We start from the raw sequence: 27,564 nt of genomic DNA, 5'->3' as shown, positions 1-27,564 counted from the left end.
ACCCCACCTCCCTCTCAAAGGCAGGTCTGTTTTCCCCGCAGCTCAGGTCAACCTTGTCAGCCACGTGGGGAAGAGTCCTCACTACCAGGTGGTGGTGAAGCCTGCTTAGGCTCAGCGCCGTCCCCTGACCTGGTGTGCACACGTTCCCAAGGTGGATATTCCCCTATTCCCAGACATCATCTCTGTCTGCCCAGTTCCTTTGGTAGAGTCTAAAAACTAAGAATCTGACTCTATCTGAGCTACAAGAGATGCGTAAGGGCAGAAGTCGACAGAGGGAAGCTGATTCATCATAGCGTTTGGGAACAGGGATTTGACAAGAGACCAAGAGAAATGAGAAAGTCGGGTAAGGGGCTGCTGAGAAGGTTCCTCAGGTTGTTCTGAGCTTAGATCGGATTTCGAATTAATGGAGTAAATGATGCTGAAACCTCCATTCACTCACATAGCAACAATTCTCGAGCAGCCGCTATGCTCAGTACAGGGGATCTAGAGATGACCAGATGTGCCCTGCTCCCAAGGGGTTACCCTCTAGTGACCGCAGGAGGTGGGAAGACATGTGGGCCCTGGCTCTGTGGGAATTGGGAGGGGGTGAGAATCAGGGGAAGGGGGGGGAGATGTGTTTCCTGTAATAGAGACAGTCAGGTCAGCCCCTCCCCTACCCCGAGGGGGGGCAAATTTCCGGGTACCCAGGCCTGTGAGTCAGGGTTTGTCCTCCTGTCACTACCATGTGCAAGGGAGCTAATGTGAGTACGTGCAAAGCGCTCTGCAGGCTGCAAGGTGCAGTTCAGAGCTGTGCTTCCAAAGAGGTGATGGGGTGGGGGAAGGCCCAGCTGCTTGGCCCTGTGGTCTGGCTGTGGGCGGGGTAGCTGGCCCTGCCCTGGTGACTGCCTGGGTTTCTGTTTCTGCTGGTGGGACTGCTAATCTGTCTTGTCTTGAATGGGCCTTTGTCAGCGGGTGTGTGGGGGAGGAGATCCCATCTCTGGCCCAACTGGACTGCTGGTGGGGCCTGCTGGTGGGGCCTGGGCCTGGCCTGTGGCTGCCTTGCAGTGCCTCCCACTGTCCAGACTCTAGAGCCAGGCTCTGTGCTGGCAGGTGGAAGGCCTGGGTCCGACTCCCACACTCACTCTAGGCAACTTGTGTCATTGGGTTGTGTTGGGTTGGCTGCACAGCTGCTTTGTGTGTGTGAGCTTCTGAGGGCTGTGGGAGAAGTTCGTGGAGTGATGGCTGGAATGCCAAAGACTGTCACAGTCATCAGTGACACTGCGGACAAGAGATACCGTGCCTCCCAGATGGGCCAACTTGGGGTCTTTCCAGGGAGACCTCTAGAAGGCCTGGGGTTGTGATTGGTGGATTCTGTGTCCCTTCTAAGGAAGAGACCTCATTTGTTTTCAGGGATAGTTCTTTTCTTCATCTCTTTTCTTTCTTCCTTTGACCAAGTTTCTCTTTGGCAGAAGCAACACGTCTTGTTAAAGGTAAGGATGCCTCTAGGTTAAAATAACAAGTCCCCTATGGGGTTGGGTCTGGGCGCTTAGAGAAGCAGCTTTGAGTCTAGGGGACCTGAGGACCCAGTCATCAGCCTCCCCAGCTGTGGGGTGCTCCTCCTCCATGGATGAAGGACAGTGAGGCAGCATCCCAGCTACTGGCCCTGAGAGGCCCAGGACTGAAGAGGGAAGAGACCTCCCTGGAGGAGGCCAGCTAGAGGGATGCTTTAGGATGGAGCTGCCTTGCTCTGCTCTGGATTGCCCAGCTGCCTTCCTGGTGGCCTGGGGATTTCTGAAGTGTCCTTGGCCACCTTAGGGCCTGGGCTACTGGAATTTCACCACCCTCTGCTCTCTTCTTCCCCTTCCCAAGGTTAGAGTCCTCTCCTATGAAGCTCCTTTCTGGAACTTTGCGGGTGGGGGCAAGACTATTAATAAAATAATTGATGTTTAATTGATTTTTATAGCCATTTAAATGTAAATGGAAGGAATGGGGTGCCTTTCTCTCTAAAGACCTGAGATCCTTTGTGGTCTGACCCTATCTGAGGTCTGAGAGATGCCGAAGGAAAAGGTTTAAAAGGCAATGTAAAAGCCTTTGCTGGCTGGATCTTGGCTGTGGCTCTGAATCTGAGAAGCTCACACATTCCAGAGCACCCAACTCCAGAAAGGTGAGCAGATGCGGGAGTGCTGGGATGGGCTTGGGGGACTATTTTTGTCTTTTAACTGAATTTTAAAATTTTTCCTATTTTTCTGTGACCAGACTTTGTATGTTTAGAACAGCATTAGAGGGCGGCGCCTGTGGCTCAGTGAGTAGGGCGCCGGCCCCATATACCAAGGGTGGCGGGTTCAAACCCAGCCCCGGCCAAACTGCAACCAAAAAATAGCCGGGCGTTGTGGCGGGCGCCTGTAGTCCCAGCTGCTCGGGAGTCTGAGGCAAGAGAATTGCGTAAGCCCAAGAGCTAGAGGTTGCTGTGAGTCTTGTAATGTTATGGCACTCTACCGAGGGCGGTAAAGTGAGATTCTGTCTCTACAAAAAAAAAAAAACAGCATTAGACTTACCGAAAACTGGAGCAGATAGTGCAGAGTTCCAACACGCTCCGCTGCAACAGTTTCCACTATGATCATCGAGATCTTACATGAACAAGGCACATTGGTTACATTTAATGAACCAATATTGATACATTATCATTAACCCACATCAACACTTTGTATTTCCTTAGTTTTAACCTAGTTTCTCTTACCTGTTCTGTGGTCTCATCTGGAACCCCACATTACGTGTCGTTATCCTGCCTCCTTAAGCTCCTCTTGGTTGTGACAGTTTCTCAGATTTCCCTGGTTTTTGATAACTTTGACAGTTTTGAGGAGCACTGAGCAGGTATATTGTAGGATGCCCCTCAGCTGGGATTTGTGTGATGTTTTCCTCATGATCGGCTGGGGTTTGTGTGGGGGGGGAAGGTCGCAGGGGTAAAGTGCCATTTTCATCATAAGGGAACATCTGATCGGCATGATTCATCACTGTGGGTTTTGGCAGGACTGGGTTTCTGTCCCTATCATGCCCCCCTCCAGCACAGTTCCAGGGCCTGGTGACTACAGCTGTGCTCTCTCCACTCCTCGAGACGAATATACCACATCGGTCTCTCACCAGCACTCTCCAGCTGTCCTCACTGTCCCAGGCTTTGCAAGTCATGGGGTAGCAGAGTGTCTTTCTTATTAAAGAGAGCATGAAACAATTTGCTAGGTGCCAGGTCGGTGACAACGACAGGCAGCAGGCGCTTTCTGAGTCTGGAGAAAGGAGTCTCCGTGGAGCGGGAGCTGGACAAAGACAGTGCGATCCTCAACCTTGGCTGCACATTGGAATTAGCAGGGAGATTCTCAAAATTACTCATGCCTGGTGGGTGCAGTGGCTCACACCTGTAATCCTAGCACTCTGGGAAACTGGAGGCAGGAGGATCCCTTGGGCTCAGGAGTTTGAGACCACCCTGAGCAAGAGCAAGACCCCATCTCTACTAAAAATTGAAAAACTAGCCTGGTGTTGTGGCCGGCACCTGTAGTCCCATCTACTTGGGAGGCTGAGGCAAGAGGATCTCTTGAGCCCAGGAACTTGAGGTTGCTGTGAGGTAGGCTGACACTATAAGGCCGGGGTACAGAGTGAGACTCTGTTGCAAAGAAAACAAAAATTATTGATGCCTTGCCTTCCCCCCTCCCCCCCACCTACCCCGGCCCCAACCCCTGAGTTTAGAATTTAATGTGGGCTTGGTTAATTCTAAGGCATCCTTATTATTTTGTTTGTTTGTTTGTTTCTGTTTTTTTTGTTTGTTTGTTTTGTTTCTGTTTTTTGTTTGTTTGTTTTGTTTCTGTTTTTTTTGTTTGTTTGTTTGTTTTGTTTCTGTTTTTTAAAGCATTCATCTTGATCCTAAGCTACAACCAGGGTTGAGAACATAAATAGAGAAGGGAATATTATGAATACTAAGGGAATACTAGAGAAATAAATAGAGAAGGGAAGGGCACTCTAGGTCAAGTGACCAAAATGTACCAAGGTGTCAGATAGACACATGTGTGGAAAGTTGTAGACCATCTTAGTTGAAAGCAATCGGAGAAAATTCTGGTAAGACAGAAATTTTTATATGCCAAAAAAAAAAGTTTGGATTTAAAAAAAGGAGGATGCTAAAGCCCCACTGAATGCATTTGAGTTTGGGAGGGAAGAGATCAGAATGTACTTTAGGGTCATCAGTGGTGCAGAAACCATGTCCAGAGCAGAGGTGGGTGCAGCTACTGCAGTGTTAGGTAAACTACAGTAACCCGGGGGAGCAGGATTAAGCTTGGTTAGGACTTTACAGCGTGGAACCTGGGAGGGAGAGAGGAAATCCTGTAAACAGTTTAAACTGTGAGCTCCATCAGGTGGGGACTGCATCTGACCTGCTCACTGCAGCATGCTTGGTGACTGGCATAGTGCTTGGCAAATAGGAGGCTGTCAGTAAATGTTTGTTAACTTGCTTACTGAAAGCATAAAGATGTCCTTCTTTCCAGAATTATGACTTGCTTCAAAATTTCTTTCCCTGTCTTCACTGTTTTCTCCACCTAAATGCAAGTCGATTTCTGTGTTGCATGGAAAGCAACGTGATTAAATAACTCAGGCTGAAGTAGGTCTTTTAAGATTGGGAGTATTTCTCTTTTGAAAGAAGGATTTAGTGACACTTAAAATTCTCTCCTTGAGAGAATGTTGGGGGGCCGTACAGCCTCTGTATGTTGACTGGTCAAGGGACTGTAACAAACTAGTCAACACACAGAGGGGGTCAACATAAGGACCTAGGCTTTCTACACTGCTACGCACCTATGGTGCATGGCTGATCTATGAAAATTAAGGGGGTGGTCAACATAGAGAGGTGGTCGACCATGGAGGTGCTACTGTATTTTTGAGTAGGGGTGGTCTTTATTTCAATTCTATGCCCTCATCTAATTCTGAGCCAGAGAAAGGGGCTGCCAGTCTCTGGGCTGGTAATTCTTTTGGCATCTCCTGTGAGCTGAGCTGCAGTGGATAGGATCACCTACAACAGGTCTGGGACACAATCCAGCTCCCAGCATGAATATACTGGTATTCTGCTGGGCAGAGAACAGCGGGGTGCTCAGCAGCTGCTGTGAGGGGACAGAAGCTGATCGGGAGAGGAGTGCTACATTGATGCTGAAGCTCAGCTGGGAACAACAGGGCATAGCTGTGGGTCGGCAGTTAGGCCAGGCCTTCTTCTTCCTAAGAGACTCCAGAGTCCTAGTCCTACCTCACAGCAGTCACAGTAAGAAGAACAGAACTGGGCAAGAAAAGGTGAAAGGAAAGACATAATGCACGCCAGAGTTTCAAAAAGCTGTATTTTGGGTTACCTTCTCCTTGGCCATTCTCCCCTGGCTTGGGTAAGGATATTTGCATCATATGAGTCCAGCTTAGGCTGGGCGAGGGTGGATTGCCCCCATAATACTAGCACTTTGGGAGGCCGAGGAGGGAAGATCACTTCAGCTCAGGAGGGCGAGACTAGCTAGAGCTATAATGAGACCCCATCTCTACAAAAAATAGAAAAATTAGCTCACCTATAGTCCTAGCTAGTCAGGAGTCTGAGGCAGGAGGATCGCTTGAGCCCAGGAGTTTGAGGTTGTCGTGAGCTATGATGACACCACTGGACGCTACGGCAGCAAAGAAGAAAAAGAAGAAAAAAAGAGTTCAACTTGTCATAAGTCTGGGTCAGTGTATTTTTTCCCCATCAACTATGCTCTCTTCCCCACCCCACCCCAATTCTTTATTGTGCTAAAATACACACAATATAAAATTTACTGTCTCAATCATTTTTAACTGTACAGGTCAATGTCATGAAGTGCATTTACATTGCTGTGCAAATGTTACCATTGTCCATTTCTAGACTTGCAAAACTGAAACTCCATAGACATTAAACAACAACTCCCCATTTCCCCCTTCCCTGAACACCTGGCAGCCACGGTTCTATTTTCTGTCTCTATGATTTTGACACTCTAGCTACCTTATATGCACGGACGCATGCGATGTTTGTCCCTTTGTGTCTGACTTATTATAGTGTCCGCAAATTTCATCTATTTATCTACTCATTTGTTGGTGGATACCCGGGTTGCTTCCACCTTTTGGCGATTGTGTATCATACTGCTGTGAATACGGGTGTACAAAGTCTCTTGAAGATCCTGTTTTCAATTCTTTTGGGTATATACCCAGAAATAAAATTGCTGTATCATATGATAATTTTATTTTTGATATTTTGGGAAACCACTCTACAGCAGCTATACATTTTATAATTCCATGTCTTTATTCACACTTGTTATTTTCTCTTCTTTTCCTTCCCTTCCCCTTCTCTGCCCTTTCCTTTCTTTTATGGTAGCTGTCCTAATGGGTATGGAGTAGTATCTCATTGTAGTTTTTTATTTCTTATATTTAGAGCCTGTCTGGCTCTCTTTCCCAGGCTGGAGTGCAGTAGCACCACCATAGCTAACCACATTCTGGCAATCTTAGACTCAAATGATCCTTCCGCCTCAGCTTCCTAAGTCCTAGGATTACAGACTAGAGCTACCACCCCCAGCTCTCCTTGTAGTTTAGATGTGTATCTCCCTAATTATTAGTGCTGTCGAACATCTTTTCATAAGCTCGTTGGCCAGTTGTATGTCTTTGGAGAAATATCTGTCCAAATTCTTTACTCCAAATTGGTTTTTTTGGTTGCTGAATTGTAGGTTTTCATATATGTTGGATATTAATCCCTTATCAGATATATGATTTGAAAATATCGTCTCCTACTCTGTGGGTTGCCTTTCTACTCTGTTGATAGTGTCTTTGGATTCACAAAATTTTAAAATTTTTATGGAGTCCTATTTGTCTACATTTTTTTTGTTGTTGCCTGTGACTTTGTTACGTTCAAAAACCATCACCACGTCCAACATCATGAAGCTTTTGCCATGTTTTCTTCTAAGAGTTTTATAGTTTCAGGTTTTACATGTAGGTGGGTCATGGACCCATTTTAAGTTAATTTTCCTATAGGGTGTTAGGTGAGAGTCTACCTTTATTCTTTTGCATCTAGAAATCTAGTATCTCGTTTTCCCAGCACCCTTTGTTGAAAAGACTGTCTTTTCCTCATTGAATGGTTTTCGTACCCTTGTCAAAAAACATTTGACCATATGTGTGAGGTTTTATTTCCAGACTCTATTCTGGTCCACTGGTGTGTATTGCCCGTCTTTCTGCCAGGACCACGCTGTTTTGGTTCCTGTAGCTTTGTAGTAAAATTTGAAACCAGAAAGCACAAGTCCTTCAGCTTCATTTCTTTTCAAGATCGTTGGGCTATTTGGGGTCCCTTGACATTCCATTTCGATTTTAGGATGGGTTTTTCTGTTTCTGCAAAAAATGGCATTGGGATTTTGATAAGGCTTGCATTGAATCTATAGATCATTTTGGGTAATATTTGTTTCTTAACAATGTTAAGTCTCCCATCCTATGAACATGGGCTATCTTTCCATATATTTTATGTTTTCTTTAATTTCTTTTGGAAATGTTTTCATTGTACAAGGTTTTTGCCTTCTTGATTAAGTTAATTTCTAAGTATTTTACTTTTTTGATGTTATTAATGGAATTGCTTCCCTAATTTCCTTTTCCAGTGGTTCACTGTTAGCATATAAAATGCAACTTTTTTTTTTTTTTTTGGTAGAGACAATGTTTTACTTTATTGCCCTTGGTAGAGTGTCATGGTATCACACAGCTCACAGCAACCTCCAACTCCTGGGCTTAGGCAATTCTCTTGCCTCAGCCTCCCAAGTAGCTGGGAGTACAGGTACCCGCCTCAACGCCCGAATATATTTTTGTTGCAGTTTGGCCAGGCTGGGTTTGAACACGCCACCTTCGGTATATGGGGCTGGCACCCTACCCACTGAGCCACAGGCGCTGCCCATAAAATGCAACTTGTGTGCGTGTGTGTTGACTTTGTTGGTTAATAGTTCTAACAGTATTTTTTTTTTTTTTTGTGGGGGGTGGAATCTTAGGTTTTCTATATATAAGATCACGTCGTACTGTGAACAGAGACCATTATACTTCTTTCTTTCCACTTTGGATGCCTTTTATTTATTTTTTTCCATAATTACCCTGGCTAGGACTTCCAATACTGTGTTAAATAGAAATGGTGACAGTGTTTGCCTTGTTCTTGATCTTAGAGGAAAAGCTTTCAGTCTTTCATCATTGAGTATGATGTTTGGTGCGCGTTTTTATATATGGCTTGTGTTATTTTTGTTTTGTTTTGTTTTCGTTTTTTAGGGACAGGTCTTGCTCTGTTGCTCAGGCTACGGTACAAAGGTGGTATCATCATAGCTCACTACAGCCTCAAATTCCTGGGCTCAAGCAATCCTCCTGCCTTGGCCTCTCAAGTAGCTGGACTACAGGTGCATGTTACGGTGCCCAGCTAGTTTTTGTATTTTTTGTGGCGAGGTCTCGCTGTGTTGCTCAGACTGGTCTTGAACTCCTGGTCTCAAGCAATCCCCGGGCCTCAGCCTCCCAAAAGCTAGGATTACAGGCAGAAGCCAGTCCACCTGGCAGTATTATGAGCTTTAAATTTCTAATTTGTTGTGTTTTCATCATGAGAGGGTGTTGAATTTGTCAGGTGCTTTTTCTCCATCAATTGAGATGAGCGTATAGTTTTTTCCCCTTCATTTTGTTGAGGTGCTATAATGTATTGATTGATTTTCATATGTTGAAACACGCCCACATTCCAGGACTAAATCAGGACCAACATTTTTGTTTCCCTTAGTCCCTGTATATTGCCACAGTTGTCAGGGAGGCAGCAAGAAAGAATGGAAAGAGCGTCAACAGAATTAGGAGACAATTCCAGATAGCCAATGGGCCTTAGGCAGTAGCATAATTCTGAGCCTCTTCTTTTCTAACCAGTAAAATGGTGGCAATAACCGACAACATGCAGTGTTAATATTTCTTTTTTTTTGGCCGGGGCTGGGCTTGAACCCGCCACCTCCGGCACATGGGACCGGCGCCCTACTCCTTGAGCCACAGGCGCCGCCCACGTTAATATTTCTTTGGGCTAGTGCTTGGGAGGCTGCCTTACGGATGTTTGGTGCTCTTAACACCACCATCACTGTCATTGTCTCTTCAACCAATGAGGACAGAGAACAGGAGCAATGTGGGGTGTGGGACATACAAATAGTTGCTCCTCTTTCTCTTTTGACAGCCACAGGTACACTGGAGGGTCCAGGGCTGAGGGACAAGAGTCGCTGTTCTAATATATCTTGCCCTGGCCCCCTAAACCCAAGGAGGCAGAGGTCCAGGGCCACCTTAGGAACAGCACCCTTGTTTTGGAGAAGTCCCCGTGGCCCTACCTGTGTGTCTCAGGGCCCAGCCCTCCTAAGAGTTACACAGAAGGGGACCCTTGTGGGAGGCAGAGGCTTCTTCTTGAGTGGCTTCAGCAAAGGAAGAAAATTGTGTATGTTGACCAGAGGGTGGCTGAGGACCTTGAGGGATGGGGCTCACCCGGGGAGCCTCAGCCTACTGCCTTCTGTCCAGCAGAGACCGTGTCTGCCCCTAGGGATGTGAGATATTTTCTCCCAGGAACAGCAGCTGCCTGTTGACTTTTTCTCCCTAGCCCCACCCACTGTATTTCCTCTCTCTGGAGCATCCGTATGACAAGGGTGCATGGGGGGTCTGGCCTAGAGGCCCAGCCCAGCCTTCAAAGCCAATTCCTTCTCTCAGTGTTCTCCCCCTTTACCACCTGTGTTCCTCTTTCCATCCTCCCCAGTCCTCACCCCTCGTTTCTGCGGGGACTGTGCCCCTAGGCCAGCCTCTTCCATCCTCTTCCTCTTCTCTTTCCTTCGCCTGCCTCTCTCCCACTTCTCTTGGGTATCCCCCTATTTGGTTTTCTCTTTCTCTGGGGTTTCTCTCCTTTCTTGCGGTCCCATTGTCCTTTCTGTCTTGCTTCTGTCTCTAACCAGGAGTTCCCTGAGTTTGGGGGAGTACACGTCACCTCCTTGGGCTGGCCCAGCACGCGTGCTTTCCCTACACCACCTGTCTGCAGCCCTGGATGACCCAGCATGTTTATTTTGAGGCAGGGAGAAGGCAGTGGCAGGGCAACAGTGTCAGCTGTGGGCTGAGGCCCCTTCCTGACCCTGTGACCAAGGGAGGACCCTGGAGCCTTCCAGTGGTCAGAGAATAGTGCAAGGAGGAAGGAAGGAGAGGGGCTGTAGCCCCGTCTCTGTTTCTCTTCCTTATTGTTCAGGAAAATGTAGAAAATGAGGGAGGAAGCCCAAGAAAGCGCTGGGGAATGATAATAATAACATAACAGTTGGTGCTTAATGAGATATTACTATCTGCCAGGCACTGTGCTCAGCGCTTTCAACATGACAGCTACTTTCAGTGCAAATGACAGAAACAGAACTCCATCTAGTGTAGGCCAGGCAGGGGTTACCAGTTCATAGGGCCCAGTGCAGGCACCTGGGACCAGAGGGAGCCTGAAGCACAGCCAGGTCTTCTCCCTTCCCCCACCTCTCCACCCTCTCCATGTCTTTGCCCCAGCCAGCTCTTTGCCCATGGGCTGCTGACTGATTTCTCCCCCAACCCCCAGCCTCCTTCTACCCCCACACTTCATAGCTCAGCCACTTTGACCCTTCCTTTTTTGGCTCTGACATGAAAACCATAGGAGCCCAGGGACCCCGAGGTCTCCTACCAACCATACCTTTGAATAGGAGGCAGGGGCTGCCATTAGCAGCCTTCAGACCAGCAGGACTGGAGTGGGTGAAGGTAGGGTACAGGCTCCCTTCCAAAAGGAGATGCCGTTCTCATAAAGGACTGGTATGGACAGGCGAGCAATAGCTGCCCACACACAGAGGCTATGTCATTTTACCCTCACTGCTCCTGAGACACACATCCTATCACAGTTGCAGAAGCAAAGGCACTCAGAGGTCAAGTACCTTGCCCAAGGGCACAAAACCACTGGGTGGCAGAGAGGCAGAAGAGCTGAGTGTTCAGAGCAAGGACTTTGAGTCAGGTTGCTGGGTTTGAATCTGGGTTCTGTCACTTTCTAGCTTTGGGACTTTGGGCAAGTTACTTAACTTCCAGGCCTCAGTTTGCCCTTCTATATGGCAGGAATGATCATAACAGTAGCTACTTCCTAGGACTAATATAAGGATTGAATGAGTTGATCCATGTAAACCGCTTAGAATAGGCATGAGCACCTAATAAATGTTATAACAGTGCTTTCCATTTACAAGATTTACAAAGAACCTTCGCATGTACCATCTCACATGGCCTTTGTAACATCCTTGGGAAGTGGACGGGGAATGGACTAGCTGCTACCTGGCCCCCACCTCGTGCTCTTACCCTTGCCCTACTCAGCTGTGTGGTTCTGTAACCTGCTCAGAAAAATCCCCCTCCCGAGTAAATAAATGACTCTCTATCCAACAAGGAAATGTCAGTTTTCTCTCAGGGTGAGCCGTAGGCCCTGTGCACTGCTGGTGCCCTTCCCCTCTTGGATATATATGAAGCTAGGAGTGTTGGGGAACTTGACTGGGGTAAATGTCCACCCAGACAGTAAGTAGCCCTTTCACTATGGTCCTCTTTGCAGAGCTCACAGGCTGAGGCCTGCCAGGCTGAGACAGCAGCAACAATTAGGGAGGCAGCTGCCTGGGGGAGGTGGACCCTCCTGAGAGCTGCAGTGCAGGTGGCCCATCACGCCCTTTGTCCCTGAGTGGATGTGCGCCCTTCTGGCCATGTGGATCTGCAGACTAAAGTCTGGGGCTCGCTCTCTGGCTGAGCCAGTGCACTCCCATTAGGAAGACCACCCTCCCCCCACCTAAGGGAGGCGGACAGAGCACAGTTGAAGTCTGGAGCCCAACACTCAATTCACCAGGGGAGCTCTCTTACTGGGCCTCACTTCCTTTCTCCATAAAATGGTTTGATGATATCCAATGACCTTCTGAAGGCAGGGAACCAGCTCCTCACCTCTCACGGGGGGACACGCACATGATGAGAACAGGCCTCTCCCACTATCCTGGTTGTGCTGTGCAGGTGGCTGTGACAGGAGCATAGATCTGAGCCCTGTAAGGCCAGGCTAAGAATGAAAACAGAGATGCCCAAGACTAAAAATCATCACAGACAAACTGGTCAGATTTACTGGCAGAGAGGTGAAATCTTTAAATTCCTGAGACATGAGTGAGTCTTACTGTTTGGGGAAAAAAGCAGAGGGAAGGCAGTCTGATCTCTTTGTATTAAGCAAGATCTTTGGAAGAGAAGAGTCTTGCCCTGAAGGCTTTTTAAAGCCTCTTTAGGCTTAGGATTCTATTAAAGGGCCTCCCACACACCTTGTAAGTGTTACCATCAGGCAGTCTTTAAGGATTAAATAAGAATAAATATTTAAAGCAGTAAGAATTGTATCACACCCGTGTTGTTTATTATGAATATTATCTTTTATATCTAATCTAGACTCCTGGCCTAGGCTTCAAATACAGGGTTTTCATCTCAGAATGTTTTTCCCCTTTATTTTATTTTATTATTTTTTTGGAGCCAGAGTCTCACTCTATCACCCTAGGTAGAGTGCCCTGGCATCATAGCTCATAGCAATCTCAAACTCTTGGCCTCAAGAGATCCTTTTGCCTCAGCCTCCTGAGTAGCTGGGACGATAGGTACCCACCAATACACCCAGCTAGTTTTTCTGTTTTTAGTAGAAACAGTCTTTGTTTTGCTCAGGCTGGTCTTGAACTCCTGAGTTCAGGCAATCCACCAACCTTGGCCTCCCAGATTGCTAGGATTATAGGCATGAGCCACTGCATTTGGCCTCCATCTCAGAATGTTTAATTCTTCTCAGTTGCTTCTATGGAGTCCAGAGAGGCCCCCTGTGGTGCAGGCAGACACCTGTGCCCACCCCAACTCCTCATTGCTGCCCCCTCCACCTAGAAGACTCAGGGTCTTCCCCCACCTTCCCTTTCACACTCTGTTCCAGGCTGTGGGCCCAGGATGTGTGCAGCACGCGTGGGTGTGGGCTTTATACTGGCACAAAGGCTCCAACCCTCAATGTCTCTCTGCAGGAGATTTGCACTCTCCAGCAATGCTCAGCACCCTCCCCCCCACACTGGGTATGGCTGGACAGACAGACACCCTGGCCTTGGCATTGCTCAGGAGCATTTACAGTCACGGAGGCTGGAACTGTATTATATGGCTATGTGGGGAAATGGAGTTTTGAGCAGCCTCTTAGAAAGGCCAAAGGTGAATAAGAATCAACCCTCCATTTCACAAAACAGATGATGGAACCTGGTCTTGGCGTGGCTCTGGATCATTGCCTCTTGGAAGCTTCCAGGTGAAAGTGTTCAGGGCACAGAATTGGGAGTCTGAGGCCACAGTGTAGTCCTTATCTCTGGTTCCAGGCAGGACACAAGGTGAAGGGAGAGAGCAGCCCTGAAACTGAGAGGGAGCCGGGGTACTGGGTTCCTCTGGGAAGGACCCTGGAACCCCCCTGGAGTTCTGCTAGACACAGATCTCTCAAGCAGGCGATGACCGTGCTTCTGTTCTTTGCGTTCTTGTTACTCCTGCCAGAGAAGTGAACCAAGCCACTGAGATGGGGACAGAAAGGTGACGGGTACTTTGGAGAGGAAAAGAGTGTATTTGTGTGAGTGGGAGGTGGTTTGGTGGGTTGCTGAGGACACCGATGCCCAAGCATGAATGAGGAAGCCGGGGAAACATTGGGTCAGGTTGAGGCAGGGGGCCAGGGAAGATCAAGGAGAACATTTCATTCTCCAGCCGTGGGGTCTCTCTGGGCATCTTTATCATTTGTCCAAAGCATTATGACACCTGACTGCCCAGAAAAGTAAAACACATTCCAGAGGCCAGCCCGGGGTCTGGGCATTAACTGCTGGTTTGTGCTTCCCGTTCCCTGAGTCCTGTTCCCGAGTGTGGATAGTAGACAGCTGATGGCAACGCTGAAAATGAGCACAGAAGCCCCTTCCCTAGGGCCCTAGGCCTAAGGGGGCCTTAACATTTCTCCAGAAGGTCCTGCTTAGCACAAGTAGACCACCCTCCCCCTATTTTCAGTAAGTCTCTGTTTTTCATCTTTAGCCCAGCTGGACATGGCTCAGATCTATGCTCCTGTCACAGGCACCTGCACCAAACTCACCCGCGCAGTGCAGCCAGACTAGTGGGAGAGGCCTATTCTCATTATCTGTTTATCCCCTGGCCCCTGCAAGGCCCTTTCTAGACGCGATTCCATCCCTCGCTTTTCCCAAAGCCAGCGCTGCTCCTTTTATCTCCAGTCCGAGGTCATCTTATAATCAAAGGAGCCTTTTGCTGGCTTCCCTCCTGCCCCTGTTGTTGCCCTGGCCACCTTTATTCCCACAGGGCCTTGTCTTCTTCCCTGGCTCCCGCCAGCCGTCCCAGGGACCTGTGGCATTGCTCAGCCTTCCTGCTATTCCTCGTGGCTGCTCCTGTGCCAGCCCTGGTGTGCCCACCCCCCACTGCCGGCACGTCAGAGCTGCAGATGGGAGCTGGAGGCATCTGTTCTGACCTGCCCCCACCCCCGCCTAGCTGGGTGAATCAGGTCCGTCTTCTCTTTTGGGGCCTCATTCTTCTCAAATAAAAAGTAGGAGACTTCGGGCGGCGCCTGTGGCTCAAGGAGTAGGGTGCTGGTCCCATATGCCAGAGGTGGCGGGTTCAAACCCAGCCCCGGCCAAAAACCACACACAAAAAAAAGGTAGTGATTCATCTCAATCACTCTAGCCTCATGGCTTAGTTATACCCAATTTATTTGCAGGTGAATCATTTTTCCTGGCATGCAGTAATAGGGCGAGAGTAACAAATTAGCCTAGACAGTGGGGCTCAGGCATTCTGTGGCTCTAAAAGGGTCTCTTCCTAAATGTCTGGAATGAGGCCTCCTCTTTCTTAGGGCCATCCTGCTAGGACCTAGGTCATGGCAATCCCCTAGAGCAGTGTTTAACAACCGTTTTTATCTCATGGCACACTTGAACCTATAGTTAAACTTCCATAGCACACTTAAATTATGTTGATAAAAAAAAAAGAATAAAAAAACATGGTGCTGTAAACTTTTGAAAATAATTTAATTAATGAACTTGAAAATTGTCAGCACACACCAGTTGAAAATCACTGCCCTGGAGCGTGTCTTCCATGGGCTGAGCCTGCAGGAAGGCTGCCAGGTAGGATGCAAGGCTTGGTGGGAGGGGTTTGGGAGCAGGAGGAGGGAGTGATGAGGGTGAGATGATGAAGTTTCATTATAATTCGGAGCCTCTGCATTTTCAAGGGAGGTTGTTTTCTGAGTTATTTTCACAGTAGAAAGTGGGTATTCTGATCTACCTCACTGCTGCGTGGAATCAAAAATAATACAGCATGTTGCTACATCATCAACTAGTGGCTTCTCTTTCGGAGCAGTTTTTAGCCAGTAATTAAACGAAATTATGTGACTCAGTATGGAAAGATAATTGCCTGAGAAACTTCAGATTGCTTTCTCCCGCACGTGTAGCGAGCCAACGTGCAAACGGCAGGACGATCGGAGAGGAAAGTGAACTTAAAGTGCTGCTGCCACCAGAAACACCAGCTGTTTACTAATTGAGAGATACATGACAGCATGGAAAGGAGAGGAATGAGCGGAAACTTAAGTATTTTCTCATAAAATACTATAAAGGAAGCAAAATGTGATTGGTCTTCTTTTCCAGAAGGGAAGAATGGTCCTGATGATACAGTGGTGGGGAGCAGGAGGGTAAGGTGGGAGTCCCCCGGTCCAGCAGGGATGATTTCTCAGGCACCCTGTGTGGGAGAGCCAAGTCCTCAGGCCTTCAGGCAGGGGTGGGTCCAGGGCCCACCTTGTACCCGGAGGCTCACTAGTGTAATGATCCCCCACCCAATTCGGCCTTGTTTCTTCCTCCCCCAAAGACTCCTCCCTCCTCTTCCATCTGCTCCCTAGACTCTGTGGCCTGGAAATGAGATTTATTACTCCCACTTCTATCCAGCCAGTCCCAGGCAGCCCAACTTCCTCCCAGGACAGAGGAAGAATGGAATGTGTGATAACAGGGAGGGTGGGGGACATGAAGGGGTGGTATGTGGCAGGAAGGGAAGCTGAGATAGAGTTTCTTGGAACAACAGTGAGACAAAGGCATTCTGTGTCCCTTCAAAGGCCCTGTGTATTCACTTGGCCACTCGACTCAGGGCCAGCGCCAGTGGAACCATTGATGAGATTTTAAAAAATGGGTTTAGGGGCCAGGAGGCATCCTGAGGAGGCCTGTGCTAAGGTGTGCCTAGGGTAGTCCAGGCCAGGGCAGCAGCTTGAAGGAGTAGAAAATTGGTCACTTTTCAAATCTGTAATAGAATTCTTTCTGCACGACTGTAACTTGATCAGAAATGTTTTCTTTAGAATACAAAGACAAGTCTTAACTCTTTAGCTTGGCATTCAAGGCCCTCCACAGTCTGATTGTAGCCATCTTATCTGAATTCTCACCACCTACCCTGTCATGTGTTACTCAGACTGGATTCTTCACCAGTTTGGAAGGTTTCTTACACTAGAAATGGCAAACACTGGATAGGTTGCTGTCAGGCACCCTTCTGTGCTATGCAGACATTAGCAGTGGGTGAAGGTCCTCTCTCCTGTTGAACTCATTCAGAATCCCTCTGGGGAAGCCACTTGAGGCAGCCACTATTGAATGAAGTGCTTTGAGGGTCAACTGGAATTGAACTTGAACTGAATGCTATTTGTGATTCCTACTTTCCATTTCCTGCTCACTGCCTTGATGCTGATTCCTCAGCAGAATGCCCCTCCTTTTTCTCTCTCCCTACCCATCTAGCAAAATCCTATCCTGCTCTCAAGGGGCAGCAGGAAATGTTGACTCCTCCATAGAAACTTCCCAGGTTCCCTGTTGTATGCCCTGTGCCCCTTCTCCTGGTTCTTCTGGATTCCTGTTGCACGCAGTCCTTGCCTCTTGGTAGTGGCTTAAAGCAGCATGCCTTTGGTAGTTTATATAGTATCTTTAGGTAACATGTCTTGTATGGCTTATCTGAGTTCTTTGCTTCAGAGTCACACCAAGCTACAGTCTAGGTAACACTGGGCTGGAGGTGTGGTCTGATAAGGAAACTGGGGAAAGATCTATTCCCAGTTTCTCTCAGGTTGCTGGCAGAATTCATCTGCTTGTGGCAGAAGGATTGAGACCCCCATCTTTTTGCTGGCAATTGGCCTGGGGCTGCTGTCAGCCGCTAGATGCTAATCATAGTCCCTTGGCCTGTGCTCCTGTCCATAGGCCCTCTCACAATATGGCAGTTTGCTTTTTCAAACTAGCAAGGTCATCATTTCTCTAGCTCTATCTGCCAAGATTGGGTCTTATGTAACCTAACACCATCAACTAGGTGATGTTCCATCACCTTTGCTGGCTTCTATTGGTGAGAAGCAGGTTGCAGCAAGAGACTGCACTAGAAGGTTGGAATTATTGGGGGCCACCCTGGAGTCTGTCACTGTAAAGGTGAAATGAAAACATTTCTGGATAAACAAAAACAGAGTTTATAATCAGTAAATCTTCACTAAAGTAAACTCTAAAGATGTTTAGGAATAAAGAAAATGGCTATAGGATGGCTGAGATTCAAAATTGTGAACTAATCAATTAGTAAAAATATGTTCTTATTAGTTACAATTACTGCATAACAAATTGTCCCCCATGCTCAGCAGCTTAAAACAACAAACATTTGTTATTTCACATGATTTCTGAGCGTCAGGAATCAGAGAAAAACTTAGCTGAGTGGTTCTGGCTCAGGGTCTTTGAGGTGGCTGCAGTCAGACTGTCAGGCAGGTGGCAGTCATGGGAAGGCTAGAGGATCTGCTTCCAAGTTCACTTATGTGGGTTCATGGCAGGCCTTATTTCCTAGCAGGTTTTTGGACTGAGGCCATCCATTCTTTGACACATGGGCCTCTCCACAGGGGTGCCTGAATATCCCAAAGACATGACAGCTAGCTTCACCCAGGACAAGCAGAGACAGAGAGAGAAGAAAGCTATGGTACCTTCCATAACATAATATTGGATGTGACATACGTTATTTCTGACATGTTTTATTTGGTCACAGAGACTAACCCTAATGCAGTGTGGGAGGGGACTATACAAGGATCTGAATATTAAGGGTCATGGCACACCTGGGTAAATCTAAACACACATTGTTTCTGTGAAGTACAAATACTAGAATCTATTGGTACAGCATTAATAAAAAGACAGGACTGAAATATTGTACAATAATCGCATCTATACCAGGAAGGGAGAGATTTGTATTTTTATATTTGCAAGGAAAATATTGGGCCTAATAACCATTATGGTTATTAACTTTAAACTTTTTCAGTTATTGTTAAGTTGAATACACTTGGTAAGATTCTAAAGATAACTACTTAATAATTAGGAATAGCTTGTATAATGTCTAAACCAGTAGATGGAGAAAGGGAGTAAGAAAAAAATAGTCAATTATTTAAAAAGGCAAGTCAGGCCAGTGCAATGGCTCACACCTGTAATCCTAGCACTCTGGGAGACTGAGGTGGGGGGATTGCTTGAACTTGAGATCAGCCTGAGCAAGAGTGAGACTCCTTCTCTTTAAAAAAAAAAATAGCCAGGCGTTGTGGCAGGCATCTGTAGTTCCAGCTACTTGGGAGGCTGAGGCAATAGGATCACTTGAGCCCATGAGTTTGAGGTTGCTGTGAGCTATGATGCCACGGCATTCAGGGCAACAGAGTAAGACTTGGTTTCATAAATAAATAAATAGGACAACAGCAAGAAATAAGTACAAGAAAAGCAGGGGGAAACTGATGTCAGGATCAGACCGAATATGTAATAGTCACAATAAATGGAATAAATTAAACAGAATACATATGACAATTAATAGAAACTATCAGGTTGAATTTTTTTCAAAAATCTGGCTTTTTGCTGTTTATAAGATAAACACAACACATAAAGACACAAAACGGTAGAAGGTAAGATAGCATTTAAGACGGAAAGGATTGCCAAACAGTCCTAAAAGATGCAACTGAAAGGACAATGTGTTATAACAATTTTAAACCTTCTGTTAGAATATCGTAAAGAACACAAGGATAAATTTACAATTCCTTTCTTATGGTGATAGATTTTTAAAGTGCCAATTTTAATTTTAATCAGTCAAAAAACCTGAAAAAATACAGAAATTTAAACAATACCATAAATAATATAATTTAATGGCCTATAGAATTTTCTTCCCAACAATGAAGGAATTTACATCTTCTAAGCATACACGGAATATAATTTTTTAGTAACTGACCACATACTAGGTCATAAAATGAATCTAAATGCATTTCAAGGCATCCCTATATCATCCAGACCATGTTCTCTGACCATGGTGCACTTAAGTTAGAAGTCAATAACAAAAGCAAATTAAAAATCACTGTACACTTGGACATTGAAACAACACACTTCTTAATAATACATAGGTAAGGTAAGAAATTATAATGGAAACTTGAAGTAATAAGAACTAAACAATAATCAAAAACCACACTTCAGAGCTTCTATGATGGAGTAAAAGTAGGACTTAGAACTGTAGTCTTTTTTTCCCTGCAATTTCTGGCTGGGGGCTGGGTTTGAACCCACCACCTCCAGCATATGGGGCCCATGCCCTACCCCTTCGAGCCACAGGCCCTTCCCCAGAACTTTAGTCTTAAATGCTTGTATTAGAAAACAAAAGCCGGGTGGTGCCTGTGGTTCCAAGGAGTAGGGCACCTGAGTAGGAGGTAGTGGATTCAAACCCAGCTCCAGCTAAAAACTGAAAAAAAAAATAAAAATAAAAAATAAATATTAATGAACTAGGTTTTCTAGTTCATTAATAAGAACTAATAAAAATATAAGAAGACAAACGAGAGGAAAAGAACAATAGAATAAACCCAAAGAATGTATAAGGGCAGAATTAAAAAAAATTTTAAAACAGACAACGAAGAAAATAAACAAAACCAAGAGTTGTTTCTTTGGTAAAACTAATAAAATAGGTAAGCTTCTGGTGAGACTGATAACGTGAAAGGGAGCTGTCATAAGTAATGTTAGCAATGAAAAAAATGGACATAACTACAGATCCAACAGAAATTAAAATCACAATAAGAAAATACTATGAACAACTTTATAGCAATAAATTTGAAAGCATGAGAAGGCAAAGTCCTATAAAATTATAACTCACAAAATGTATTAAAGGACAAATAGATATCTGGAAAATGCCATAACAATTAATTGAATTTAAAATCTTCCTACTATGAAACTAAAAAGCGCAGATGATTTTACAGTTTAGTGCTACCAAACATTCCAAGATCAGATTATTCTAATCTTTTGCAGACTCTCTTTCAGAGAATAGCAAAGGAGCAAGTATTTGTTCTGTGAGGCCAATACAACCCTACCAGACAAGGTCAATATAATAAAACAAACATTACAGCTCTATCTCATAGGTGCAAAAATCCTAAACAAAATACAGTCGAACCTCCATAGTTGACGACCTTCTACATTGACGACCTCCTAAAGTTGACCTAATTTCATAGACCAGACATACACCACATGTATGTAAAAGTACACGAGGCCTAATTCCTTAATGTTGACCACCTCTGTATGTTGACCAGTTTGTTATAGGCCCTTGGGTGGTCAGCTTACAGTTCTACTATATTGGCAAACTAAATCTATGTGTTTATTAAAAAGATATTATATTGTTTCATCCCAGAAATGTAAGGATGATTTTAACATCTGGTAATCCATACATATAATTTACTTCATTGATAGAATAAAGGAAAAAACCATAGATATAGAAAATTCATTCATAATTAGTGTAAAACAGGATTAGAGGGGAACTTTCAAAATACTAAAACTCTCTTTAAAGTCAGTAATAAGACTGTGCGTGTGAGTGTTGCATATGCCTGGTATGTTTTCATCATTGTTTCTATTCTGCATTTTACTGGAATTCCTAGCTTGGGCACAAAGACAAGAAAGAAATAGTGTGAAAACTGGAAAAAAGAAACCACAATGTATCATCTATAGATCATATGTCAACAGAGAAAACCCAAAGGCATCTATAGGTACATTATTAGACCTAATAAGAGAATCAACAAGATTATTTAAGTTCAATTGCTTTTTTCTTTATAGCAAAACTTAGAAAATACATGGTCCTATTTAAAATAGCAATAAAAATCCTGAGGTATTTAGGAATAAATCTGACAGAAGATGTGCAAGACCTATATTAGAGCATTTATGAAACTTTACTGAAAAGAACCTAAACAAATGAAAAGATTTATTTATAGATAAGAGACTCAAGATCAAAAATATGTCAGTTCTCCCTAAGCTGTTCTATAGATAGATCCATTGCAGTTTTCATAAAAGTCCTGACCATTTGATATGAATTGGACAAGCTGATTCTAAAATTTATATATGAAAGAAAAAAAAAAAAAAGAATAGTGAAGACATTCCTAAAGGAAGAAGAGGAAAAGAAGATGGGAGTTTGCACCACATGAGATTATCATAAAGTTGTAGTAATTGACTCTGTGATTTTAATGCAGATATATTAAACGTCTAGAAACAGACACATCTAAGGATAAACCAGATATAGACAAAGTGGCAGAGCACATTGTGGGGCACGGCTGGGGGGCGGTCAGCCACTGGGTCCAGGACAACTGGTGATCAGGATGTGAAAAAGTAAAACTTGGATTCCTACCTCAGGCCTTACACAAACATCAATTGTGGATGGAAAAAGATCTAACTGTAAAAGATAAAACTTTACGTTTTTTAGAAAAAAATTCTTTGTGACTTCAGGGTAAGAAAGAATATCTTAAGACACAAAAGTCATTGCCTTCAATTATGTTAGAATTAAAAAATGTTTATCAATTGACAATTTTAGAAAGTGAAATGACAAGCCATTAATTGGAAAGAGATATTTACATACCTAATGACAAAGATATAGTATCCAGAATAAGAAATTAATAATAACAGTAAGTTCAACCCATTTGAAAAATGGGCAAAAGACATGAAAAACACATTATTAATGCAGAAACAGGAATAACAAAAACAAAGAAGCCCAACTCCATTACAAAATAATCAAATTAAGACCGTATTTTATACTCAAGATTGGCAAAAATTAAGATATTTGACAATATCAAGTACTGATAGGATGTAGAGTTAATGAAAACAGTCACATATAACTGGATATTCTAATGGAGATGGCCAATTTGGAAAACCAATTATTGTGTACAGGTAACAATTTGCATACCATACAACCCAATGAACTATTTTACTCCTAGGCTTATTTCTAGAACACTATTTTTCAAACTGCAGAATGGGATCCATTAAGGAGCCTACTCATTTTTTTTTTTTTAAAGGAAATAATGTAGAATAGAAAATAGAGTACTTTATTCATAGTTTTGTAATGTTTCTGGTGTACATGAATATATATGTGTTTGTACTGGGCTGCAGTGTAAAATACGTTTCCCGTGAGAGTGGTGGTCAAAAGAACTGAAAAACAGTGACCTTGGAATTCTTGCATGCATGCCCTGGGAAACATACACAAAAATATTCACAACTACACTAGTCAGAATACCACAAAATTGGGAGGAAAAAAGACCAATGGATTAATACATGATAATTTACTAGCACCATGGACTATTACATGGAATATTCATGGAAAATGAATGAACTATAGCTATATATAATGATATGAGTGAATCTCAGAAGCATAATATTCAACAAAAAATCAAGTCCTAGAAGACTGCACAAGATGATATAATTAAATTATAAAGCTCAAACAAGCTACATTAAACAATGTATTATTTATATACATATGTTAAAGTATTTTGGAAAAGAAGAACAAGGTGTCTGTACAGTGGAATATTACTGAGCCACAAAAAGGAATAAAATAGTAGTAATACGTGGTATAACATAAATGAACCTTGACAACATTATGCCAAGTTGAAAGCCATAAAGTTCACCTATTTTACGATTCCATTTATATGAAATGTGAAGAGTGGGCCAACCCACTGAGACAGAAAGTAGAGTAATGGTTGTCAGAGTCTGGGGGAAGGGGCAGTGAATGGGGAGGGACTGCTAATGAGTACAGGGTTTCTTTGGGGGATGATGAAAATTTCTGGAACTAGATGGTGATGATAGTTGTACAACCTTGTGAATATGCTAAAAATCATTGAACTTTACACTCTAAAATGGTACATTTCATGGATGGTGAATTTTATCTTATTGTGGAATCTGCCCTCTTAACATATTTTTAGGTGTCTAATACAGTATTGTTAACTCTGGGTACAATATCGTATAGCTGCTCTCTAGAACTTACTCATCTTGCATAACTGAAATTTTATACCTGTTGATTAGCAATTAAAAAAAAATCAAAGGAATGATTAAGAATACATATATTCAGGATACCCATGACCTCTGGGGGAGAGCCAAGGGAAAGAGTTGGAGAAAAATATAGGTAAATGCTACAGTGTTTGCAAAGCCCTAGTTCCTAAGTTACTTGGTGATGGGTGTTTCTGTTAATATTGTGCTGTATTATACATGTGTGCTACATATATTTTTATACATATGAAATATAATGTCTACTTTAGAAGAAATACAAATATGAAATGAGATAGCATTAAAAGCCAAATTCTGCCCTTTGATAAAGACTTTTAGAATTGTCTTACTGGAGTCCCAGGCCTGGGCCTTGGCAGGGCTCTGGATGTAGTTGTTCTGATCCCTGGTGGCCGAGAGGTGAAGTGCAGCTAGGCTGCTCGCTCCAGACCCAGGGAAAGTAGGGGGTGACCATGTTCAGAGCAATCGTGGTCCTAGCCGCTAGACAAATGTCCAGGGTTTGGGCCACTACCGTTCTCATCCCACGTGGACAAGAGCAAACATTCTTGGGCTTGCCTGGCTCTGTTTCCTTTGCCTTCTCCCTGGCTCTTTACCACACTTCTTCTTTTTTTTTTTTTTTTTGTAGAGACAGAGTTTCACTTTATTGCCCTCGGTAGAGTGCCGTGGCATCACACGGCTCACAGCAACCTCCAACTCCTTGGCTTAGGCGATTCTCCTGCCTCAGCCTCCCGAGTAGCTGGGACTACAGGTGCCCGCCACAACGCCCAGCTATTTTTTTGTTGCAGTTTGGCCGGGGCTGGGTTTGAACCTGCCACCCTCGGCATATGGGGCCGGCACCCTGCTCACTGAGCCACAGGCGCCGTCCTTTACCACACTTCTTTAAGCCCAGGAGTGAGGCATGTGTGATGCCATTGAAATCACCTGTGGATGGGACCACCTGGCATTGCCTCTGCCCAGATAGCCCACCCTGGGGCCACCCACCCCAAAGGCCTGGACTTGGTGAACTCCTGAGCAGAGGACTCAGTATCCTGTGGGCAAGGGGAGGCTGGAGTACTGATGCTCAGAGACCAAACTCCTTTTGTTTAAACAAACCACCTTTCTGGAGGATTCTGAAGCCCTTGAGAAGAGTTGACCGGGGCATTTTAGAAGTGGGATGTGAGAGGCACCTTAGAGAGGGGTCAGCATTTTCAGGTTTACCTTAGTGAGTCTAGGAAACAGCAAGTCTCACTGCTCACCTGGCTGGCAAGATAAGGAAGGCGTTAGCTTACTTGTTGCATTTAATCTGAAATTTCTGAAGAAGGGTTGGCTGTGGGAACCAGCAAGGAAGTCCCAGATGTCTTAATGAACTAGAGGTGGCCGCATGGGATGGCCTGGAGAGAAGGACATAGATGAGATCACTTCTGAAGTCTTTATGATTATATGGCTTCGGCCCAGAGACAGCCTGGCACTGGAGCTACTTTGCGAGGTTAAGTTCTAGATCCTGCTACCCACTCTGGTGAGTGTCAGTTAACCTATTTAAGCTTTGAGTTCTTGGTCTGCAACGCGGGCTGGTCACCATGCCTGCTAATTGTACTGATTCCACTGTGTTAATTGAATTAATGCATGCACAGCCTCCTCTCAGAGTCTAATGAATGTCTTCATCTGCTTCTGCTTAGTTTGTGTGAACTCTCCCCAAGTGGCGAGTCCTGAGTAGACCTGGGGGTTTGACTCAGCCTTGGTCGGGCTGATGGTTGGAGTCAGGGGTCCTCCTACCCAAAGAATCATTTTCTTCCCTCTGTCCTCAGACATGATGGAGGTGGTACTGATCTTTCTGTGCAGCCTGCTGGCCCCCATGGTCCTGGCCAGTGGTAAGTACCCTCCTGGGGCCCGGCTGTGACAAGTCCTTGCACACCCCTTTCTGGCGGAAGGTTCTGGTCTTTTAGGACATTAGGGTTTGGAAGCTGTCAGGTTTTTCACAGACTCCGATCCAGCCTGCCCATCTGTCCCAACAAGGGTCTAGCAGGGTCTGCTTTTGGGCTCTTCAACCCCATCGGCCCCCGTGGACTTTTGGCCTAGACCCTGGGACTCAGACCTGCACATCAGTCACTAGACCATAAGCACTGCCTCTGGCCCTATGCAGGTCGTGTGTCCTTAGTTTCCCTATCTGTCAAAGAGGAGAGTAGACCCTGCTTTGGGGGGGATGGTGTAAGAATCATAGGGGGCAATAAATGTGGATTTGACACAGAACCTCACTGGGGCTCTGTGCCCTACTTCTGCTAGGCTTCTGGTTGACCCTAAGTGGTAGGCCTACCCTCCCCTGCATCTCCAGTTATCTCCAGTTATTCATGGGCCCTGCTTCCCAGGAGTTCCCTTTGTGGGCACTGAGGTCTGTGAGGCAAAGTAACATATTTTGGGGGCCAGGATGTGTAGCTCTCTCTTCCTCTTGACCATATCAGTTTCTTTTTGCAGCAGCTGAGCAGGAGAATGAAATGGACCCTTTTCATTATGGTGAGCAGTGGGGCAAGCCTGGGGGCAGGGGGCAGGGGGCGGGGGAGTGCAGGCCTGTCTGGGGAAGGGACGGACACTATCGCCCTGGCCCTGGCCCTTCTTGCATGTCACCCTTGGTTCCTTCACCAGACTACCAGACGCTGAGGATTGGTGGATTGGTGTTTGCTGTGGTCCTCTTTTCTGTTGGGATCCTCCTTATCCTAAGTAAGTCTTTTTGTTCCTGTGTTCTCCCTATAAGGGCAAAGACTGAGTCTGCTAGGCAGTCTGCTAGGTTGGACAGTGTGAGAGCCTGGTCATTCCCTTTCCTGGAAATGGCAGGAAACTGTCTTCTGTTATTCTCAGGAACCACTATGGTGCTGGGAGCGTAATAAATGTTTAGTCAAATGGAAGTGAATTCAAAGAAAATGCCGCATGACAACAAGCATAGAAAAGAAGGGGCGGGTGGTCTTCCAGTGCTGTGTCCGTAGGGCATGGGCAGGACAGTCGGGAGATAGGTGACAGGTGCTGCTTGAGTATGCTCCAAGACAAGTGCGTCTGCGTTTGTCTTTCCCGGGTGAGCCTGGTCAGCACCAAGCCTGCTGTGCTTTTATGGTGGGATAGCCATCCGAGCTGTTAGAATGTGCCTACCTTTGCTTTAGAAGGCTCCTCCCCCAACCTAGGGCTACTGCATACAGGTGTGCAAGTGAGCAATGCACTGCCAGGTCTAGTGGTGCCACTTACATAGTCCCATGACTGGCATGGACTCTGGGCAGCCCTGCATGGCCCAGCTGGGAACATGTCTTTGAGCTTATGTTGGGAGCATGACCTGGGATGGTTTCTTTACCTTTCAGGTCGCAGGTGCAAGTGCAGTTTCAATCAGAAGCCCCGGTAAGGATGCCAAGGCAGCAGATATCTGGGGGGATAATCCGAGGGACGGGGAGGGGCCCCTGGTGTGTGTGACCCCAAATAGGTACTCTCCTAGACTCTTGTCCCAGAAACAATGTGTATGTTGAGGGGGTAGGAAAAGAAGTTTGAAAGTTGCCAAGCATCCTGGGGCAAAGAGGGGTCAAAACTTTGAGAGTTTAGCCCATCCTGCTTCTTCTGATATATATGGGAGGAGGGGAGGTGGGCAAGCAGGTGCTGGAACCTTGTCTGGAGGCTGTTGAATCAGCTGAGCTGGGGAGAAGAGAAGAAGAGGGCTTCCTGGTTTCCCTTGAGGCCCATGTCCTCTCTATAGGACTTGTGACACTGTCCCCACTTGTCACCTGCTCATGGAGCTCTTTGAGCTGAGTAGACACTTGGATTCCTTTTCTACCCCCACATAAAGGTCACATCCCATTAATCTACTCAGAAGTCCAAAGTCTGTGGCAGGGCACACTCAAACCCCCAGGTGGCCCAAGGTCATTGCTTCCTGGGTCTTAGTTCTTTTCCGGGCTGACATAGATCATGCCTGTAAATTCCCTCTAATTCTGGCCCTTCAGTCCTGATGTCTCCCTCCACCCCATCTGGAGGAGACATCCCAGGCGGCCCTGTCCCAGCAAGGTGAGTGGCGTAATCTCTGGGTTTGCCCTGGAGACCCCTGATGGGGCCGTGTGTTTGTCTCTTCCTCTTGCAGGGCTCCAGGAGATGAGGAAGCCCCAGTGGAGAACCTCATCACTGCAAATGGTAACTGTCCCTGACCACCTGCCCAGACAGAAAACTGGGAGAGGCTCCTTATGTGGCCCAGGGAGGGACTGTTGCCAGGTGCCCGGGGCCTCCCTGGAGTAGCCAGGCCTGC

The 27,564-nt window shown here is 45.6% G+C and overlaps 1 protein-coding gene across 4 annotated transcripts in view; it reads left to right on the top strand.

Moving 5' to 3' along the window:
- The window catches only part of FXYD6 (FXYD domain containing ion transport regulator 6), a 36,376-nt gene that overhangs the window by 5,236 nt on the left and 3,576 nt on the right, over positions 1-27,564 (top strand). For 2 of the 4 annotated variants that reach the window (XM_053593399.1, XM_053593400.1), the window contains exons 2-6: positions 25,106-25,168; positions 25,770-25,808; positions 25,938-26,012; positions 26,639-26,675; positions 27,403-27,452. In XM_053593399.1, the coding sequence (XP_053449374.1) occupies positions 25,108-25,168; positions 25,770-25,808; positions 25,938-26,012; positions 26,639-26,675; positions 27,403-27,452 (262 nt within the window). In that variant the 5' untranslated portion in view covers positions 25,106-25,107. Of the gene's footprint in view, positions 1-1,174; positions 1,470-25,105; positions 25,169-25,769; positions 25,809-25,937; positions 26,013-26,638; positions 26,676-27,402; positions 27,453-27,564 lie in introns of those variants that run through there. The other 2 variants (XM_053593401.1, XM_053593402.1) reach the window with 2 other exon arrangements.

The sequence above is a fragment of the Nycticebus coucang genome, chromosome 6 (assembly GCF_027406575.1).
Source record: "Nycticebus coucang isolate mNycCou1 chromosome 6, mNycCou1.pri, whole genome shotgun sequence".
In the NCBI taxonomy this organism is placed as follows: Eukaryota; Metazoa; Chordata; class Mammalia; order Primates; family Lorisidae; genus Nycticebus; species Nycticebus coucang.
This window is presented reverse-complemented; position numbering and strand designations above follow the sequence as displayed.